The sequence below is a fragment of the Pristiophorus japonicus genome, chromosome 15, assembly GCF_044704955.1.
Source record: "Pristiophorus japonicus isolate sPriJap1 chromosome 15, sPriJap1.hap1, whole genome shotgun sequence".
Classification (NCBI taxonomy): Eukaryota; Metazoa; Chordata; class Chondrichthyes; family Pristiophoridae; genus Pristiophorus; species Pristiophorus japonicus.
In genome coordinates, this window is record NC_091991.1 from 63,630,696 (window position 1) to 63,654,078 (window position 23,383).

At 41.8% G+C, this 23,383-nt stretch overlaps 1 protein-coding gene across 2 annotated transcripts in view; it reads left to right on the forward strand.

Annotated features, from left to right (window-relative positions):
* Positions 1–18,941, forward strand: part of atxn10 (ataxin 10) — a 321,911-nt gene extending 302,970 nt beyond the window's left edge. For both annotated transcript variants that reach the window (XM_070900534.1, XM_070900535.1), the window contains one exon: positions 18,143–18,941. In XM_070900534.1, the coding sequence (XP_070756635.1) occupies positions 18,143–18,327 (185 nt within the window). In that variant the 3' untranslated portion in view covers positions 18,328–18,941. The remainder of the gene's footprint in view (positions 1–18,142) is intronic.
* Positions 18,942–23,383: the final 4,442 nt, after the last annotated feature.

Sequence of the window (23,383 nt, forward strand, 5' to 3'; positions counted from 1 at the left end):
GCCTCACCCTAAATGCTTCAAAGCTCCCTTATTCACCATTCCTGCAAAGCCCCCTATCCCTACTCTTGCAAATTCCCCTTGATCCCCCCCATTCTGTTTGTCATTCCTTAACAGCCCACTTTTCCTCACTACTTCACCCTCATTTGACTTCTTTCAAACACCTCTATTTCCCTTTGCTGCTCCAGCATTCCTGGCTTTTTTCAAACTTCTGTGCTCGTTCACTCCTCAAGCCATGTTAGCATCTTTTAAATACCACCTTCACGCTCCTTTGGCCTTTGTCGTCATGACTTGAGAACATCTCCTGAAATCTCATGCTTCTCTAGCAATGCTTCTCTTTCCCAGGACTGAGTTGAAGTTTCCTTGAAAATGCCGCTTTTATCCTCTACCGCTGGTGTTCCCCAAAATGACAAAACATTGGAGAGGATTCAGAGAATACTTTTTAGATTTCATAGAATAGAATCATAGAATATCTTCAGCACAGGAGGCCATTCGCTCCGTCGAGTGCATGCTGACTCTCTGCAAGAGCACTTAAGCTAGCCCTTTCCCAGAGCACTGCAACATTTTTACCTTCAGGTACTTATCCAATTCCCTTTTGAAAGCCACAATTGAATCTGCTTGCACCATCCTTCCAGGCAGTGCATTCCAGATCCTAACCACTCACTGCATAAAAATAGTTTTTCCTCATGTTCTTCTGCCAATCACCTTAAATCTGTATCCTCTGGTTCTTGACCCATCCGCCAATGGGAACAGTTTCTGTCTATCTACTCTGTCTAAACCCTTCATGATTTTGTACACCTCTGTCAAATCTTCTCTCAACCTTCTCTGTTCCAAGGAGAACAACCCCAACTTCTCCAGTCTATCTGCGCAACTGAAGTCCCTCATCCCTGGGACCATATTTGTAAATCTTTTCTGCACGCTCTCTAAGGCCCTTCCTAAAGTGTGGTGCCCAAAATTAGACACAGTACTCCAGTTGAGGCCAAACCAGTGTTTTATAAAGGTTCATCATAACTTCCTTATTTTCGTACTCTCTGCCTCTATTTATGAAGCCCGTATACTTTTGTAACCATTTTCTCAACCTGCCCTGCCACTTTCAACAATATCTGCACATATACCCCCAGGTCTCTCTGTTCATGCACCCCCTTTAGAATTGCAGCCTTTAGTTTATATTGTCTCTCCTCATACTTACATAGAAACATAGAAATTAGGTGCAGAAGCAGGCCATTCGGCCCTTAGAGCCTGCACCGCCATTCAATAAGATCATGACTGATCATTCAACCTCAGTACCCCTTTCCTGCTTTATCTCCATACCCCTTGATCCCTTTGGCTGTAAGGACCATATCTAACTCCCTTTTGAATACATCTAACGAACTGGCCTCAACAACTTTCTGCGGTAGAGAATTTCACAAGTTAACCACTCTCTGAGTGAAGAAGGTTCTCCTCATCTTGGTCCTAAACGGCTTAGCCCTTATTCTTAGACTGTGACCCCTGGTTCTGGAACTCCCCAGCAATGGGAACATTCTTCCTGCCTCTAACCTGTCCAATCCCGTTAGAATTTTATGTTTCTATGAGATCCCCTCTCATTCTTCTAAACTCCATTGGATCCAGTCTCTCCTCGTATGTCAGTCCTGCCATTCCGGGAATCAATCTGGTAAACATCCTTCCTCAGATTAGGAGACCAAAACTGAACACAATATTCCAGATGTGGCCTCACCAAGGCTCCTACCAAAATGTATCACTTCACACTTTTCTGCGTTAAACTTAATCTGCTACATGTCTGCCCATTCCACCAGCCTATCTATGTCTTCTTGAAGTATATCACAATCCTCCTCTGTTCATTATACTTCCAAGTTTTGTGCCATCTGCAAATTCTGAAATTGTGTCCTATACACCCAAGTCTAAGTCATTAATATATCATCATCATAGGCAGTCCCTTGAAACGAGGATGACTTGCTTCCATGCCAAAAAGGAATGAGTTCACAGGTGTTTCAATATTCCAGATCCTGAACTACATCTTGGAGGGTGGAAGATGCCTGTGCTTGGATTTTTTTAATGTGTGGTGGCTGTTGCACAACAGCCACCACACGGGCTTGACAGAGCTAGGTCTTGGTCCAGTGGCAAGGATTACCCAAGACTAACTGGAGACCAGCTCTGCTGCACTGACCGAGCGCAGTGTGGGCTGGGCCCGCGCCTTTTCTGAGCCCCAGATTTACGCCTCTCCTGGGCCCCGGTCACTTCCTTCTACAAACTCTTGCTCTTTCGCTCCTCCTGTTCTGCCTGCCCGCAGTGCAGTCAACGACCTGGCTTCATAGCCGTCGCCCTCCTGCAGTGGTATGCCGCCGCATGCTGCTCCCTCCGATGGCCCCGGCCTGTTGATGGTCTTGCAGGCCGGGACCGTGCCGATTTCCTTTCCGGGCCGGGCCGCCGCCGCCGCTGCTCCCTCTAATGTGGCCTAATAGGCCACCAGCGCTGAAGAACTAGTTCAGCACACATGGCCACAGTTTCAATTTTTTTTGTAACTTTTTAGCAGCAGAGATAGAGACACAGCAGGTAAATCTTAGTGTAATCCAATGTAGTCCAGTGCAGACATATCAATATATATCAAGAAAAGCAATGGTCATAGAACCGAACCCTGGGGAACACCACTGTATACCTTCCTCCAGTCAGAAAAACAACTATTGACCACTACTCTCTGTTTCCTGTCACTTAGCCAATTTTGTATCCATGTTGCCACTGCCCCTTTTATTCCATGGGCTTCAACTTTGCTGGCAAGCCTATTATGTGACACTTTATCAAACACCCTTTAGAAGTCCATGTACATCACATCAACCCTCTCTGTTACCTCAACAAAAAACTCAATCAAGTTAATTAAACACGATTTGCCTTTAACAAATCCATGCTGGTTTTGCTTAATTAATCCACACTTGTCCAAGTGACTGTTAATTTTGTCCCGGATTATCGTTTCTAAAAACTTCCCCACTACTGAGGTTAAACTGACTGGCCTGTAGTTGCTGGGTTTACCCTTAAACACTTTTTTGAACACAGATGTAACATTTGCAATTCTTCAGTCCTCTGGCACCAGTCCCGTATCTAAGGAGGATTGAAAGATTATAGCCCGTACCTCCGCAATTTCCACCTTTACTTCGCTTAGCATCTTAGGATGCATCCCATCTGGTCCTGGTGACTTATTTCAGAGCTGAAATTGTAAAGAGAGCTAAACTGAAAAGATTGAAGGGAGTATATGATGAACGTCTGTAAATTACTGAGAGTAAAGATAGCGTGAATATAGCAGACTATTCGATTTGGACTGAGAGTTCAGAATTAGAGGACACCGTGATTAGATGAATTATTGATGTTATCTCAATTAACAGTTTCAAAAATGTGTTTGGGAGCAGAATTCGAGGTTATCGGGAAAGGGCAAAACTTACAACGAATAATCCACAGGGGGCAATTGTTCCTATGGTGGACAGAAAAAGAGTGTTGTTTATGCAAGGACGTAGGCCAGGTTGAATGAAGGGATTCTGGACTTTTGCTTGATTGCCTTGAGATGAGAATATGTAAGCCAAATTTTACCTCAGGAGTCAAATGGGTTGGGTAGAGACAATGATGAGACAAACCACTAATTTATAGTTTCCATAGAGAAAGAGACTAAATCATCGAATTTGATCCCACAGTCCACTGGCAAAAGTCTGCTCAATATTTGACTTGGTTAGCATAAACCAATGGCCCTCAATATAGAAGCCCAGAATCCTGTGTAACGAAAATGGAATTTGACGTATTCAGTCACTGTAAATGAGTCGACCTGATGATGGGTACATACAACACAATCTGTGGAATGACACTGAGTTTTTCCTCATTCCTCGCTTCCTTATGTTTTCCACATTACTACATGAGCTCACACTAAGGACCATTAAAGGTGCATCATAGAGTGTAACCTTAGTAGATGTGATGAAAATCTAGTTTGATGAGCAATTACCTTAAACTCTAACAAAAGTGATGGTTTTAATAGTCAGTGACCTCTTTGAAGTAGAAGTTGTTGATCATGTGGGAGGTAGAAAGCTACAAAATGTTCTACTCTGGTTCAGCATTTATTGCCAAAAAAATAGCCAATCTCACACTAGGCTCATGCTATCGACCACCTGGTCAGAATAAGGAGAACAATTTGCTCTATGAAGAGATCGGAAGGCTATGTGAGAGCAATAAAGTTATTTTAGTGGGAGACTTCAATCAACCTAATTTAACTGGGAAAACTCGAATCATTTAGAGCCAGAGATGTTAGCTATTGTGGGCAAGTGCTTTTTGACCCAATGTGTAAAAGAAACCACAAGAGTCAATGGCCATATCAATCTGGTATTTGTTAATGACCCAGAAAATGTACAGGAAATGGAAATCGTACCACCCCCGGAGCACAGTGACCACAGAGTGGTAAAGCACAGCATGATCTGGGAGTTAAAAACACCTAAGACCAGGAGCCAAGTACATAACTTTAAAAGAGTTAAATGTGATGAAATGAGGGACCAACTAAAACAACTATTGGAGAAGGTTGTTCAGTAACACTTGAGTAAAAGTTAAGTGGAACACTTTTAAAGATATAATGCTGAGCATGCAGGATAAATACGTTCCGAGAACCAACAAGCTCTAATGAAGCTAACGTGACCCTAAATGGATTAACAAATGAAAAAGGAAAATAACCTTTACAAATCTTACAGAAAAAAATGAAAAGGGATGAATACAAGAAAATGAAAAAACACATTAAAAGGGTGATCAGAAGGGCTAAAAGAAACTTGAAAATGGCACAGCAGCTGAAACATAACAGTAAAAAAACGTAGAGAAGAGATGAATTTTTAAAAGATGCATATGTTGCATATTCTCTCACCTGAACAGCAGTTGTCAGTCATGCAACAAGTCTGGAACTACATTTCTTCAAGTTCTAAATCAGGCTTGTAATGGTAGTGATGCACTGTATTGTAGTGACTAATTGTTGTTTTTGACCTTGTTATAATCTGTAATTTTAACATGCCATTTGTATCCAGTTTACCCACATACTTTATAGTAAAATTCAAGAGAGTTTAAGAAAAGGTAATTTAGCCCATAGAGCTAACCCTGCTATTCAAGTTTCCTTTTGGGATGAACCATGTCCACTTTCTTTTTACCACAGCCCATATAGCTTACTGAAACACAGGTTTATTTCTAATCCCTTTTGAGAGCTTCAAACAAGTGAACAATAACTGAATTAGAATACAGTGGATTTTGAAACTTAATTGTGAAGCAGTTGCCCATGGTTACAATGCCTTCTCTGATATCAATGACCTAGTCCTACATAAAATGCCTTATTGATTCCCTTCACAATTGTAGAATAATTGATTTGTAGATATTCCCTCCTTTACTCTTTTCCGAATGGGATTAGTTTTAGCTTCCTTTACACTGCAGCGATTTTGAGAACTCTTTGCCGGGTTAGTGTAACTGCTACTTTTCCTGTTCTGTCATTTCTAACCAATCAGCCGTCTTTAAGTTGAACACACTCAATGCACACAATCTCCAGTGCTATCCGAGTACAGTGATTAATCCATTGCATCTTGATCGTCTCCAAGCCTTTTGATGGGGCAGTGAAAACTGGTGTTAATCAATTGCCCATAGACACAGTGTGTTCATGTCTCAAAAATTGAACCAACAGCTTCCATCTCTTATTTTTGATGGCTCTAGCCTCCTTCACCTGTCGACATTTTTGTCCTCCCTCTATACTCAGCTCAAACTGACTTCTCACATCTCTATTGCAAAAGTTGGCTGCAAGAAGCTCAGTTTCTTTCTTTCATGCCAAATACTTCATTTTCTATCAACAAGTCTCAACTCTCTATAAAACAGACATCTGTTCAAGGCTTGAATATTACATCCCTTATCTGGACAAGCTCGTCCAACATCATGGATAGAATACAAGACACACATTGTTGCCTGATGGGTTATTCCTCCAGCATTCCACAGTGTTGCTTTCAAATTTCATTTCTTGTTCCTTCTAACCTCCAAATAAGACACATTATTTCACTCCTATGTTCTCTGTATTGAAATAAACTCAGATTGCAGTCTTCTAATAACTCGCTATCCTAAGTCCTCAGAACTGAGGAACTCTCTTTCCTTCAGTCTTTCCTTCTTAGGTGGAGTAGGGTGCAACACCCTTCAGAGTCCAGGAAAATGGGACTTAAACCATTTTTTATCCTTTTTAAACCAGCAGGCCCCCACCCCCTCTGGCCCCGCATCAGAAACCTCCGCCACCATTTTCTCCATCAAGAGCCAGTTGCTGTCTTCATGTTCTTGTTTTTAATGATTTAAGCATTAATTTTAACTAGCTGAAAATTTATCAAGAGAAAATGATGGGCTGTAAGTGCTCGATTTCCTGTTATGAACTTCTGGTGTGTGCCAGGAGCACATTATTCGTGAGTTTGCCAACTTACACAGTCTTTAGTAAATGTAAATTTCCATAAACAAACAAAATTATCTCCTAAAACATTAGAAGTTATACATTTGTGCAATTTCCAAGTTTTATACATAAAGCCTCAAAAAATGGTTCATCTGGGGAATTTTTAACTAAATGCAATTGTGGACTAAAAGAAAATCTATTCCGAATGAGGAATATTTTCTTAGCTAACCATCACCTTTTTAAAAAGAAAAACACATCTATTACTGTATTCCTACAACAGTTTCTCACATGATAACAGAAAGGGTTTTGCAGCACAGGATGTTTTGGTCTGACATCACTGCAGAACGAGCTGGTATTCAAGAGAGGGGGAAGGTAAGGTTTGGCAGTACTGCAAGCTGGAAAATGGGGTAGATTCCTGGTGTCTCCCGCCCTCCACCCTCTGTGAACTACCACTCATCCAAAATTCTCCAGCACCCCATCCTGCACCACGCTATATCCTGCACCACAGCATATTCTGCTTTCCCAGATATAGCAGAACTGGTTTGTAACTTTGCAAACATAAAATTTGATGTTTTGTGATTGGTTCCTGGAAGTGTTTTGTCAGATTCCATTTCTTTCTTTTCCTCTCTGTCTTTCTCTTTCTCTTGCTGTTAGTAATTAGAATGCCTCTCAGTTTAAAAAAACACACACAAGATCATTTGTACCTGAATAAAGCTTTTGAAATTTTCCCTCCAGCTTTTCTTCACATAGTTTTGAAATGGAACCTAACAGATTTGAGACTGAGAGAAAAGCATTCTTTCATTTGACGAAATGATAGTACTGATGTATCCTGGGAAATTGTGCTAATCAGGTCCAAGTCCAAGCCCAGGCCTGTGGCCTTAAAGTAAAAACTTTAAGGTATTTAAATGCACAAAAGACAATTTGATGGACAAATGTAATCATGTTATTATAAAAATGAGCACTATTTTGAATTTTTGATGTTTAATGCATTATTTTGGACATTCGAAATTTCAGTTACACTGGGGAAATTTGTTTTTAAAAGTATTTTGAGTGATTCAGTTGGTTCATCAACAAACCATGATGGTGAAATGTTACCATGTTCCTGTGGGTTTTTCTTATAATTGTTTTCCTGGATAGTTTCAATGTTAAATGTTGAGATAAAAATTTGAAGTCGTGATCTAGAATGTGCAATTTGTGGACAGGAAGTGCGTGCCATACACAAGACTGAAGGGAGCAAAATCAGTCACTTGATGCTTTTCACCCTGCCTGCTGATTCCTTAAAACGCACACGCAAAAGGAAACTGTGACTTGCAGTTTGAGTTACACATATCTCTTGATCAGCATTTGTCATATTCTGATGAAGCAAACTACCTATATTTCTGGAGCAGATCTGGCTATTCCACGAGCTATGTTTGTGAAATTACAAGACTGAAAATTGTGTTTAATTCTATTTGCATCATTGGAATATGTGTGTTTTAGATTATGTGCTCGATGAAGAAAAGGTGCCATTTCATTAGCGGTTTACTGGTTATTCTGTTGATTCCAACTAAATCTTGTCATTGGGTGTAGATTTTCCAGATGGAAAGGTACCAAAAATATTATTAAAAGAGGTGATGGTAAATCAAATTATATTGCATTGTGGGCTGGTCATGTCATTGTGGCTGTGGTTTTACCAGATTAGGTGCTCTGCACAAACAGTACACACTCCTGCTCAATTGTTTACTGGACTGCGCATTATATATTGTTGGACCTTATGGTTTACCACAATTATACAATGCAAACAGACAGATGTCTGTTCTTGTGGCTTATTGGATTGTTCAGTACACATGATATTGTTGGGATAGTGGTTTCAGACTGTCTGCCACTAGTGGATGACATCATTAGGCCAGTGGTTTATTCAACTGTGTTTGTATAGATTCTGTTATCAGAACTGGTTTGCTGTAGATATGGTTCTGGTCGTAGTAAGCCAAAAAAGAACAACCATGGGCTATCAAGTTGGGTCTTGGATGGAACAAGTTTAGTTCAGACCTGTATTTTCCCCCTCAAATAATAATGGGGAATCAAGTTCAGGAGGAATTTGGGATCTTATTTCAGTATTTTTGTCCTGATGTTATTGTGCTTGTTAACTCTTATACTTAACTGCATTAGTCACACGATTTTGCTTATTTTGTGTTTCATTGTAGTTTCAGAGGCCTCAAGTTTCGACATGATTTGCTCCTGATTTTTTGGAGCAACTGGTGTAGAACGGAGTATCTTAGAAATCGGAATTCTCGCCATTTAGTTTGCTCCAGTTCTAGTCAGTTAGAACAGTTTCACTTTGGAACAGAATTTTTTTTTCAAAAGGGGGCGTGTCCGGCCACTTAAACCTGTTTTCAAAGTTTCAGCAGTGAAAACTTACTCCAAACTAACTTAGAATGGAGTAAGTGAAGATTTTTGTAGGCTTGAAAAAACCTTGTCTACACTTTAGAAAATCAGGCGTAGGTTACAAATCAGGCGTAGGGAATGGGGGGGGGGGGGGTAAAGGGAAGTTTTTAAACATTAAACACTTCAGTTTTACAAATAAAGAGCCATCATCAATAATAAATGATAAATACATCAATAAATCAACCAATAAATCAATCAAAAAAAATTAATAAGAAAATTTTTTTTTTTTTAAATCAATAAATAAAACATTTTCTACTTACCGACTGCAGCACCGGGAGCCCTCCAACAGCGTGCTGGGATGCCCCCCTCCCCCGCCCCCAATGTGTCTCTGTCAGTGTCTCTATCTCTCTGTCTGTCTGTCTATGTCTCTCATTCTCTGTCTGTCAGTGTCTGTGTTTCTGACAGCGGGGGGAGGGGAAGGGGGGAAGAGGAAGGGGGGGAGGGGGAGGAAGTGGGGGAGGGGGGGAAGGGGAAGGGGGAGGGAGGGAGGGGAGGGAGGGGGAAAAGGAGATCGGGGGGGGAGAGGCTGAATGGGCCCGGCCGGGACTGAGACTTCGGGCAGGGCCCGTCCCCAGCACCAGATTTACAGGTAGGTGGCGTTGGGTCGGGTCGGGGGTAGCGCGGGTGGGAGGGAGGTCGGTTTGGGTCGGGGGGAGGGAGGGAGGGAGGGAGAGGGAGGTCAGGTCGGTGGGAGGGAGGTCAGGTCGGGTCCAGTCGGGGTGGGGGAAGCGGGAGTCGTGTCGGTGTCGGGTCCGGTCCGGAGGCGGGGGGGGGGGGGGGGGAAGCGGGAGTCGGGTCGGGTCCAGTCTGGGGGTCGGTGTCGGGTCTGGTCCAGAAGCGGGTGGGGAGCGGGAGTCGGTCGGGTCCGGGGGTGGGGGGGGGGGGGGGGTGGGGGAATCGGGAGTCGGGTCGGTGTCCGGTCCGGAGGCGGGGAGGCGGGAAGCGGGAGTCGAGTCGGGTCGGGAGGAAGCAGGAGCTGGCCGTGGGAGGAGCCTTATTCACGCAGCCCCAGTGAGGCCATTCGGCGAGGGCTAGAGGCTGCATGCTTTGGCCCCTCCCACACAGTTTTGGGCGCCTGGAGCTACTGCACATGCGCGCCCACTGTAGCGTGCATGTGCAGAGGTCCCGGCACTGTTTTCAGCGCAGGGACCTGGCTCCGCCCCCTACAGCTCGTGCTGCGCTACGCCGAGGGCCAGAGGACCTGCAGGGAGCTGGAGAATCTGGAAGTTTTTTTTAGGCGCACTTTGTGGCGCGAAAAACGGGCGTCCAGGTCGGGACTGCGCCGTTCTAGGCGCGGCTCGAAACTTGGGCCCAGAAAAACTCACTCATCTACAGAGGTAATATAAACTTGGATAACAAAATAGAAAATATATTTCATCAGCATCAGAGATGCATACATGAAGAGATCATCAATGATTTATTCTCAGAGATTTGTTCATATCATCATGCATAACAGCACTGTGGCTTATTCACCTTCGGCTTGAGTATCAATGATGTAACAGGTATTTCGAACCAATCTGGATGGCAGTTACTAAGATAAACATCTATGTGAAAATCTATGTTACTTTTCAGAACAGGATATCTTTGTAGGATTCATCAATGGCAGTCATGAAAAATGTTAAGTAAAAAGTTTTGGATATTTGATCAAATTGTAGTATTGAAGATTATGATTTTTGTACAATCTCCCAAATTTTTGTGGAAATCTTGGTCTGTTTTGACTCCCATTTTATAGTCTTGAATACGTAGAATTGTGATGATGGGACGAGCCTATTTGTTACATGAATGGAAGGGTGTCAAACATGAGAAGAGTTGGGTAGGAAAATGGTCATTCAGCACATTAAACCACTGCATAGCTCTCCTATCATACGTTCAGCTATGTTTTGAATAACCCTATTGTATTTTCCTTCTGTTACCCTACTAATAGATTATTCCGAACATTTATCACACCTTGAATTAAAAAAAGGTCTTTCTGATATATTTGTGTTAAATTTACTTTTCACTCATTTCCACTAAGTAATTCTAGTTCTATATTGGCTGGCGTTGAACTACAGGTACTATTCAAGGACAAAACCCACCATCACTTTCTCAGAAGATTGGACAATAAATGCAGATTTTCTAGCATTGCCCACATCCCAAGAAAAAAATCTATAAAATTGATTTTATGCTAATTGATCTGTAGCCGACTGGGTTGGATTATTTCTTTTTAAGTATCGGTAAATATCTGCATTTTCCTGCTTCCAATCCTACATAACCTTAAGTGTCCCACCAATCCCTAATGATAATGGTGTTGAACATATTTTCTCTCTGACCTCATTCAACACCCGAGGATATATACCCAAGGAATTTGTTGATCTTAAGTGCTTGAATTTATCAAGTACGTCTGCCATACTGATTTACAATTGGTCTAGAATTGGGTATACTGCAGAGTTGGATAGCCTTCTCTAGTGAATACTTCAAGAAATTATTTATTTAACAATAGCTGTATCACTATTTATCCGGTTCATGATCTTACACCAGTACTTTTTCAGATATTTTCTGGTTTCAACTGCTTAAATCCCTTGCTGGTATAAACTGACTCAAATCTCCATAGAAGCATTCCTCTGCTGCCTTGTCAGCTGCATGGTGCATTATGTATCATCTATATCCATGAGCTTTCAAACAAAAAAAAATATTGTTTTGAAGTTTGCATATAAGTGGTGCTAATGCAGATTCTTTTTTGTAAGTATAGTGATTCTCTGATGTTAAAGGCCAGCTTAGCTAACATTTACTATGTGGATTCAGATACTAAGCCTAGATTGCTGCACCGGACCGCCATTTAAACCAGACTTAAGTGTTGGTCGTCTTGGACCAGTTTTACAGCATTCCCCCAAAACACTGAATAAACCTTATCACATAGTTGGAAACATTTGTGAAGATAGCCTTAAGAAATGCTGCAGTTTTCTATAATTGCCTTACCTCTGGGGACATTCCTGTTTTTCAGGACGGTGAAGTCTCGGACTGAAAAAAAGCTTTGATGGGGTTTTAAAACTTTGAACAAATCTTACAAAGGGTAGTACAAAAAGAGGAAGTTGGAGCACTGATATCCAGAAAATACTTAATACAGCAGTCATTCACTATAATTCTCTGATATTCCAACTAGACAAGTGGCATTGTTTGTGTTTCCCTTATTTCTGATGAATCCAGTTAGACCTTCCTCACTGTAACACAGATTTGTATGGTGCTCACTACAAGAGACAGTTCAAAATTGGTTTTCATTCTTTCTAGAATTCAGATTAATATTTGGTTATGCCAAATCAACATGAAGAATATTTTAGAAACTTTGCATTTCATAATGTTTACATTTAAATAACTTAATTTAAATGTAAGTTGTAAGTAGTGAACTTTTCAAGGAGCAAACATTTATGGCTACATTCTCCAATCCTGCGTTTCCAGGGGGGGTGCTGCACTCAAAGGAAGCGCAGGATTAATGAGTTTTCCCCAGGAGGAAATATATTTTGTATTTCGTATTTCCTACGAAGTACGGTTGGAAACACAGTGAAGTATTACGTCTTTTTTGCTTTCTCCCTTTTTCCACCAGCAAAAGAAATCAACAATAATTTGAACAGCGTCCAGCTTCAGTAATGGGGACTTACTCTTGAGATGAACTTTAGAACGTGCAGTGCAGGACCTACAGCAGCTCTGGTGGCCTAGGACCTTCTGGGCTCAGAGGGAGCAAATTGGGTGGAATTCTCTGGGTATCCTGGTAACTCCCTCAGATATGCCCCCAATGCAGTCCATGGACTTTGGGAGCACAGAGAGATGACTCACGCTCCCATCCTGGAACTATCCAGAGAGTACAGTTCATCTTTAGGGCCCTCTGTTTTACAAAGTGTGCTTTTCTGTTTTGTTCCTGCAAAAAAAATCTATCTTAAGTTTACATTATCTAAAATATCTTTAAAATGAGTGGTGTGACACTTGTGTGCATTCAAATAGGCAACTGCTTTCATAGGCATTAAATGTCTTCCTGGTGCTGTTAGAACCAGGGTGCAGAGAATACCAGGTAATTGCTGAATCATTTTTGTTGCATCATTCTACCTCTTCCATTTTTCACTGGAATTAAAAACAGTTTTGAAAGACAAGAAGCAACTGACAAGATAACGTAACTGATAAGACAAGGTCAGATTGTATTTTAAGCATTCTTGTAATTTTGAAGATAGCTGCTCAATGCCTGGAGTTTTCTTTTTGGGAACAGGTGTGGTGTACCGACTATTTCAAAGTCATCGTCTTCAGTGTAAAGCTGTTTGGCAGCATGATTTTTCAGTGCACTATTCAATTATATCATTTGCATTGTACATCATCTCCAGTGTAAAGTTGTTTGGCAAATTTAACTTCCATCTTAAGCTTATAAGTGTACAGTGAAGTGCACCTCATCATAAGTAAAATGGCTGTTCCAAAGCTGACTTATTTCTATTCTGTTCTCCAAGTAGTGGCACTTCCCATTTTAACTGAGACTGTTACCACCCTTGGAATTTTTTAATCGGTTGGCTACAGATAAAGTTCTGACACCATGTTGGCCCCAAGGAAAAGTTTGCATTACAGAAATTGTCATGTCTGCTGCAGCACAGACCTCCTTGAAGTTCTATGTACTTTTATATGTGTATTCAAACCATAACAATTTGTTGTAGGTCATCGATTATATTGTATGACTGATTGTGGTGCTCTGTATGCAGACAGCTTGAGGTGCTTAGAGACACGTTCACAATGGCAACATCTTTAAGGCACTTCTTTGCACCAGTACCAAGTTTAAGCTGTAACGGCAGCACTGTAAATGAATGCAGTTTTTTGTTGCATGCCATTGGTTTGCTTACACTGCATTTACCTACCAAAATTAACTCAATGTGTGAAAAATTTGGGATGTTGTGACATGATGAGATGTTAAATACATTTTGGTATTATTTTACACCAAATTCATTTACTGTCGAGATAATTGCTTTGAAGCATCGACTCTTGCATGCACTCTGCTCCCTTTTAAAGTCTCCAAGTCATCTATTCATTGACGTTTGTGTCTTAGACAAGAAAAGGCCAATTAGACCCTTGTCCTCACCCTTGAGCAATTTCACCCCATATATCAACCCGCCCTTTCTCCCATCACCTGAAAGAACCAAAAAAAAATCACAGACCTTCATATATCAACGCTCACAGCCTGGACGTCATACCTATTGACCATCAGTGCAATTTCACCAACGTCACAATGTTGTTTCTGAAGTGGGGAGGGGGACATGATTGCACACAGGACTCCAAATAAGATCTTACCAAAGCCTTTGGTTAATGCCATGATTGTAGTTATAATGAATGGTCTGTGCAGTACAGCCCAAGACTGTAGTTGCCTTGGCCTCAACCTCCTGACACTAAGTTAAAACTTTGGAGGAACAGTCAACAATCTATTACCCTCTTCTAAGATCCCGTCTCTGCTATACAATTTGTCATCAGTAAATTTAACTATTTTTTACCAAAGCCTTCCTCCAATTCATTGATGAATAAATTGAAAAGAAAGGGAACCAACACTGAGCCTGGGCACCTCACAGATGACCAGATCTTATTGAGAAGGTACACCTTTTAAAACCATCCTTTGTGTACGGTCCCTGTAGCCAATTTGTTGCCCTTCTTCCCATTTCACTCCTCTCCGTCCCCCCGTCCCCCCCCCACACACACACACACACACACACACACACACATACCTTAAGACTTAATTTTAGCATACAATTCCACATGTTGTACCTTTAGCTCCAAATATGAAAACATATATTGTAACAAAGAGGGGTTGTATTTCATTGCAGATTGTCAGTCTTGACCCTTTTAATGTGCTTGTGAGATTGTGGGTGCTATCTGGCCCACTGTGCATTTGCATGCAGTGGCAAAAGAGCCACTTAAGTTAATGGTTCAGAGTTCTTTTATAGTTTTTACATGAATACAGGTTGTAATCTCCCCAAGTCGCAGCTCACAGCAGCTAAACGGAAGCAAGAAAATTCTCTTCCGTGAAGCAGCAGAAGTGGTGAACTTCCTACGTGTGCTAAATCACGGCTTGCATTAACAAACTGTAACTAAATGTGCCTGCGGCTGGGGAAATCATTGTTTTTCTTCTGTTAGATTTATCTATTTTTTGTTGCTATGCTACAGAGCAGTTTAGATCATTAACAGAAATGGCAGCCAAGTTTTTTTGGCTTCTAGTGCACCCCCTCTCTTTAAGCATGAGAGCAATCCGTTTCCATGACATTTCATTATTCTAAGCTAGAAAGTTGGCTACATTGTTTCACACATGGCTTCTAACTTGAATCGGTGAATATGGAGCAATCATTTCTGCTTTTTCTTTTAAAGAACTCGTGTCTTGACGTTCATCATCTGCCCAGACTTATATTTATATTAAATGTGCTGTTTCTTGGAGAGAACCTTCAGTTGCTAGATGGTTTTTTTTCTGTCTTTCATACATGACTGTTAAATGGCAAACTCATCCATTCTTACCAAAGATCTATTGTAAACAGAATATGATTTGTTTATTTTGAATAAGAGCATTAAATGAAACCTGGATCCATATCCCGCCAGCCCCTAGCTCTTGTGTATTTATTGCATTTTGTAGAGAGGAAACAAACAGGATCATGGCCTGGCTGGCAGTAACCGTGGAAACATTAGTAGCTTTTCATGAGGCTCAGTACACAATGAGGTGCTCAAGTGTCAGAAGGATTAGGGATTTTCTTTAGCAATGTGCTTTATTTTCTCCCTGTCAGTGGGCAGATGAACAAGGGGGTAATGTGAACATTAGGTTGAGCTTCCTTTAATCTCTTGTAGCACTTATGTTCTTCTGCTTGTGCTCTCTGTGATCCAGGGGCCTGAGTTTAATAAACTGCATTAACAAGCCGCTCATGTTTATTCATGACCTACTTTGTTGACACACAGGTGCTTGGGAGGGAAAAACTGATTAAGATGTTCAATGTTTAGATTTCAAAATAAAATTAGCCAAAGTAATGTTTTCTTTTTTAAAAAGCTGCAGAAGAGGTGGCAGAAAATAGCCAGGCTTCTATCTCCAGTTTCTGCACACCTTTATATTCATTTGTGCAATGAGTTGCAAGACAGCTCCTGTGATTTTACAGGCGTGTTTTTTTTTAAACTTTATTGTTTTTGTAAAAAGGACACCATAAAGGCATAAATTACCAGCAGTGAAAGTGGGGTCAATGCTGAGAAAAGGGGAAATGTTATCTGGCATTACAGAGAGACCATAATATGAGTGCAGATTCACATTCTGCAATTGTTCCATTTGTTGAGTGTGTAGGAAGACTCCATGGCGACTGCCAAATTGGATACTCCAGAATTGACACTGCTTGTTGTTATGTCTATAAGCACTCTAGTAATGACTCCACGAGGCAAGGTATTGTACTTGAACTATGGTGACCTTAGTCCATTTATTACAACTCCTGAGTGAGGGTACAGCATGCTGAGCTCCCTTTTATATTTGGTTACCTGTCGTGTACAGGTGACCCCTAGGTCTCCACCAGTTGCACCCTCTGGTGGTACAAGCACAGTGTATACAGTGTGAAGGTACATCCAGTCATCTTATGTAACTGTACATTGTGTGTACAAGGAGTATACTTACGTTATCCATACACAACACTTGTAGTTGGTAGTTTCTGTCTAGCTAGGTGGTTGTCAAGAAAATGGTGAGGAGGCAACAGTTAATCCTTGCCACTGGACCTAGCTCTGTCAAGCCCATGTGGTGGTTGGTGTGCAAAGGCCACCACACAGTAAAATAATCCACGCACAGTCATCTTCCACCCTTCAATATGTGGTTCAGGACCTGGAATATTAGGACCTCATTGAAACACCTGTGAACTTTTTGGTGTGGAAGCAAGTCATCCTCGACTCGGACCGCTCATGATGATGATGATTTGTGTTCAATATGAACAGGTACATGCTTTTTTATTTAGAAAACAACTACTTGTTTGCTTACTAACACACTCCATACTCTGAAAGGCATAATGCACAGGTGAAAAGATGTGAAAGATGCCTGACTCTCCCCTCAGAACTTCTCAGACATGAATCAGTCATCTTGCTTTACTGCATTGGTAAGATTGCATTTTTTCTGCTTCCAATTCAGTTCCCTTTTGTATTGCTGTTTGTATATTTCCAGCAATTGTCAGAAGTGAGCATTTCCAAACGACTGCATGTTTATTATTTTAAAAAGAGGAAAATTGAACCGTTTGCATTTTGAAACGATTTGTTCTGTATTATTGTGTTGACATTCTGTACATTGTGCACAAGCCTTCTCTGAAGACAGACAAGGCAGGTTGGTGCAGTGATTTTGTTGCCATTAACTAAGTCATAACTTTATAGCCAGCGGGATTTGGTAAAGCTTGTTTTAACAAACTAAAAAATTGTTGTCCAGCCTTAATTCAGCTGGTGCTAACCTATAATGACGCAATGGTCCAGAAGAGCAGTAGGCGAGCTCCAAGCTTTCTGCTTTATAGGAAAACAAAAGTTATGCAACAGCACTCTGAGAAAATCAGTAGAACACTCTGGGTTCAACTCCTCAAGCCGCAAGACTTGTGCAACTCTTGAGAAGATTTAATAAAGGTGGCTAGATAAAGGTAAAACATTTTGAGGAAAGCATTAGGGGGTGATTGTGGCCCAATCCTATTAAAGCTGGTGGAGTCTCCTCCCAGAGAGCATTGGGCAAACAGCTGAGGGATTTCAAAAGCTCACCTTGAGCACCACTATATGATTCAATCACCAGAAACTTTTATACTCTGTGGGTTTTCAGCCACAGTTTAGTGTGAGATGAGTCAATCCATCCTCCCATTACTGCCCATAGCATAAGTTAAAGCGAATCCATTTATTCTCCACTCCTCCAATGAAGTGACTGCCAGTGGTGATCGTTGGATCTGTATGTTAGTCCATTGAACCCTGGTGAATCAACTTCAACCTTGGCTTAGGCATGAGGAATAGATCCGAAGGCAACCATGGTATTTTAGATCATCAAAATGCTCCTGGTCTCTTGCAAGTCTCATATAAAAATTGAACAATCACAAATTGATGATAAATTACATTATTGTGTTGGGATAATAATGGACTTGACCATGTCTGATGTACCACAGGATATGATCATTGGAAGACTTTGAATCTAGTCTATTAGGGTGTACATGGCTGCCATTATAACTTCACCACCATTAATCAAAATTGCTTTGACGGGGGAACGGTAGAGGTAGCGACATATTGATGAAATATTTTCTACTCTCTCAAGATGCTATTGCAAGTCATGTTCCTTAACTTCATGCACCATAGTTGTGAGCCAGTGGGCAGTTTTTACCATCCGAATCCTTACAGATCAGAACTTGCAGAACCAAGAAGTGATAGCCCAGATGGCACATCAGGGTGTGGCCGAGAGTGCCATGCTAAACAACATGGGATTACAGGTCGAAGAGCGAGATGGAAAACTTTACGTGAAGTCGCAGAAACACAGCTCCTAATTGCATGGGCGAGAAGGGTTCAGAAAACATCGTTGCAACATGGATTTATCGATCTGTTTTTCCAGGCAGTTGTCACACCGAGAAAAATGTAGACTCACAAGAACAAAGGGGAGCAGTGATGGAAAATGGGTATTTGTTTAAAGCACAAAATGTTATTTATTACCCTTAAGATTGTCATCAGTCTGGAATGGTCTTGAGAGTTTCACAGTACTGTGATATGCAGGTTGAAGACTAATGATAAGAACATTAACTGTACAAGAGAATGGTTACCTTCACAATATTCAGGATTGAAATCTGATTACAGAACAATAAATCGCTGTGAATTATACATCACTCAACATCAAATGTGGATACATGTTAAAATATTAAACGTGGACTTGGGGTGGGGTGGTGGGGGGGGAGCGGGAATCAAACCCAACATGAAACACCTTAATAATGCCTTGCAGATTTCGCAAAGGAACTGATTAAAGAGCTGTGGGGTTTACTGTGGGAGGCCAAATCATGGGAATTATTTAGTGTGAATTGCATTTACAGTGAGATGTTAGCATTTGTTAAATTCACACAAAATGTGTAGCCAGTAAAACAAAAGTAAGATTATAGTGATGATTCGAAAGAATTAAAGGCTAAAATCAGCTATACCGACTCTTTGTATTTATAAATAGTGTTTGTGTTTATGTATGAGCAGGTGCCAGTTGTGTACTTAGCACAAAAATAGTCACTCATAAGTAGTTAAACAGAATGTCTTTCAACTTTTTCCTTTCTTCTTTGTTTACATTAGTGTTGATAACTGTTGTATCTATTGAAATACATATAATGTCATATTGAAATATATTTTTGCTAAATCCTATGATTTGAGCACCAAAAGCAGAGGAAGGACAGAGTTCCAACATCTGCCAATCAGGCTAAAGTTAAGTAATGGGACCTTGCTCATTGAGATTCCGTTGCAAAGGATGCTGATAGTCCGATGTGCAGAGGGAAGTCATTCAATCAGGCAGTTGTATGTTTTTTCGGGGCTGGGGTTAAGAATATAGATACATGATTTGATGCATAGAGTGTTATTGTCTATAATTACATAGTAGAGTTGTAGAGGCACTGGACATCCTTGGTGAAGAAGAAACTTGAAGCCAAAGAACCTGAAGTTACTAATATGGTGGGTGCAGACTAGACTAGGGTCTCGATAAGAGGTGTCTAGTTTAATGGGATAGGGGAAAACTTAAAACAATATCCTGTTTATTATTGAATTATTAATTAATTGTAGAATAATCATGAATTATTGCCCCCTTAACCCCTCTCTCTTCCCCATTCCCACTGTACCCCTTCCCCTTCCACCATTCGTCCCTCCTTCTGACATTCTTTCTTCCTGCTGACATTCTTTCTTCCTTCTGACATTCTTCCTTCTACCAATTTTCCCTCCTCCCTCCAATTAAAATCTCTAAACTCGCACCTTAAAAGCTACACTTGGTATTGGCTCCCATGTGTAACAACACACGAGAGCAATGAGTATATGATAAAAATAATTATATCATTATATTTATTGAGTGTCACTTTGGGCAGAAGGTTGTACTTATTTTGGTAACTATCACATTGGATGTGTTATGAGACAGGAAATTGAGACTTGGTACTGAAGTAGAAGACTTATTTTCACAGAGGTTAGGGTCATGTTGAAGTTTCTAATCCAAGTCAAAAGTGTGACATCATATGTGGGTGGAGGGTAGGTTTGGAAAATACAAAGCAATAGGGGAGCAAAAAGGACAAACCAATTGTTTTCTCCCTATCTGTCTACCTTATCCCCTCGCTCTTCTCCCTCCACCCCTCGCTCCTCTCCCTCCGCCCCTCGCTCCTCTCCCTCCGCCCCTCGCTCCTCTCCCTCCGCTCCTCGCTCCTCTCCCTCCGCCCCGCGCTCCTCTCCCTCCGCCCCGCGCTCCTCTTCCTATTCCAGCTTATTCCTCCGCCCCCCCTCCCCGCTCCCCGCCCCCCCCCGCTCCCTTATCTCACTCCCCTCTCACTCCCTTCCCTCACTCCGCATCCTCCTTCCCTCACTCCTCTCCACTGCTGCCGATAGTGAACGAGCGCTAACAGGCAGCTCACTGATTGGGTCGGGAAATCTGGCAGCTCCCCCACAGAGCTTGTGGCTGGGGGCAAGTGATTGAGAGTAAAGCGGCCACACAGGTCCCACAAAAATCTTTTTTTTTTAAATGGAACTGTGAATGGGAGTACGAACATCTCCGATCCCAAAAAAACCTACGAAAGTACCTGGTGGTCCTGGAGGAATGTAGAGATTCCGGTCGGAGGCCTAGATTTGCTGCGCAGTGGATGGGAAGATGCCTTTTAGCTACAAGCTGGAGTCACGTGCGCCTGGACCACCAATCATTGATAAAATTGGAAGCTCTGTTTGCACGGACTCCCATTATTATCAATGCGAAAACCCCCTAATCCACCGAAACCCAGCATAATAAATAAATAAAACACCTCACGTATTTAAAATTAATTGAAATTAAATGTTTTAGAAAAAAAAATATTTGGGGGCATTTTTTTAATGTTTTAATAGTGTTAAAAATAAACTTACCTTCATGGACAGGGTTTTTAATATAAAAATGAGTGATTAAATTAAATTTTTATGTTTTAAAACTTACGCTGGTATAAGTAAGCTATGCGCCTGCTTTTACCAGGCATAAAAGTTTGAAGGACATTTGCTGGGCATGAGTTGGGCAAATAGTCCAATCTCTCCTGCGCAGATGTCCTTCCCACGGGAATGCAGAGGATCCATCAAGAGAAATCTTGACAGATCGGAAAAGCTGGTTTTCAGCACGTGCACATTGCGACTGGAAAACCGGCTTTTGTGAGGCCTCGCCGGGTCCGTTCGCACTTTGTACAGACCCAGCGAGGCCGGAATTTTCAGCCTATTGATTTCTGAGCGTTCCTTGGTGGTCCCGTTAAGGGCTGCTGGTTTGGCTGCACTATGTTCAGCCCACTTGACGGAGTGCACACAGCTCTTGTTCTGCCAGTGTAAAGCAAAAATTACATCTATGTCCTAAATACGTCAAAGGACCCTGATTTAATTATGTTAATGAGGCAGCCGCCTGTTCCGTGCAAGGGCCCTGGCCGCCTAAATCAAGACTTGCTTGACAATTGCATCGCGTGGGCCTTGGGCAGCAAGGCAGCGGTAAGTTTTAAAAAAAAATCCATCTGGCTTTTGTTCGTGCTGAAAAATGGAGTGGTAGAGAGAGACAAAAGTCACCCCACAGAATTTACAGTAATTACAGAAAGAAAGTATGACAAACTGGAAGTGCACGCTAGACACAAAATATATATACAGGTGTATATATATATATACACACATATCTACCAATAATCTATTAATATCAGTTCAAGTGTTAGAGATAGGGTAACTGTTTTGTATGGGATTTTCCAATGTTAAAATGTCAACAGTTAGGTGTCACCATTACCTACTGCGTCTGCAGATGGTACTAAGAGGGTTTCCCATTCTAAACTTCACAGTGAGGTGTCACAGGTCCCTATTATGCAGCAGGTCCAGCTGTAACACCAGATGGAGCTGCAGAGCTCCACATCCCCCAGCACAGCTAGCACAATACTGAAGCCTCCCTGCTTGGGGAGAAGTAAGTTTAAAAAAATTCATCATCTTTTACTGTGTTTTTTATGTCATTTTAATATATCATGATATCAATTCTTTGTTTTGTTCTGCCAGTCTCCCACACGCCGTGGCTCACTCACTCACCTGAAAACCAATTTCAGCTTTGGCCCTAAGGCCTCGCTTATCGGCAGCATCCAATTTGCTTTCAACCTCTGGGTTCAGGCCCTGCTTGCCACACACTACTGCGGTCATCATTGTGTTTTCTTGAACTCCCTGGTTTGCCTCGTCGTCTACTCTGCCCAGTATTGCTCTGTCAGGGTCGTGTGCCTCCCCTGCTGTTAACAGCCTTGCCACTTAGCTCCAAACCCCCAGCATCAGCCCTCACTCAAACCACAATACCTCTTTTGGCTTTGCTATCCAATCCTGACACCAGGTCCCACCCCAACCGCCATTTCTGTTCCCAATTTTACTACCTAGACTCCGAACAACACAGTCCTCAAAAGATCATACAGCCTCAAAAGCAGACATCGGAGGGAGAGGAACAGGAACATAGATGAGGGTCAAATGAACAGATCCTGACAGAAATGAAATGAGTTCGGGAAGAGAGACAAACATTAGTAAACAAACGCACAACGCACAGATCAATTAGATTAGAAAGCCTTGAAATCAGAATATCAGAGAGAGAGAGAGAAAGATCATGGAACAAAAAGTCAGAGAAAAAAATCCAGCAGGAGAAAGATCAACTAATAAATCAAGGCAGGGGCATCCATTCAAGAGGTAGAAATAGATTGGGAGCAGTCATCACAAAAGATGGACCTATTGCATTCGAAAAAACAACAGCGATTCAGGGTGAGTGCCAAGAGACCAAAAGGTAATGGCGACACAATGAAAGCGAGACAAAGATCGGGGTAAGCTGACTCACTGGCTGGAATTTTCTTTACCAGGGCGGGTCGGGTGCGGGCGGTCGGTGTGGCGGGTCACTACCCCGTTCGTCAATCCTACTGCAGAAATCGTCTTTGTGCTAATGGGGCCTATTAAATCCGCCCTGCGAATTACCCGGCCCTATTAAATGATAATGTCTGATGACGTCATCAATTACACTTTTTCAGCCGGGATATTTAAAGGAGCCTTAGCCACATTGCATTTGAAGGTTCATCTAGGAGTGTGCAGGCACGGCACTGGAGGTTCTGGTTGTTCCAAACACTTGGAAACATGATTGCACAGTGGCAGAGGGCTGCACCCAGATTCTCCGATGACTTCCTCCAGATGCTTGTGAAGGGAGTCAGAGCACGCAGGGAGGCCGTCTTCCCTTCAAATGGGCAGAAGATACCTCCCCTGGAGACAAAAAGAGCCTGGCTCCAAATTGCAGAGGAGGTGAACAGCAGGGATGTGGACAGGAGGATCTGGGTGCAGTGCCGCAAACATTTAAATAATCTCAATAGATCAGGAAAGGTGAGTACAAAA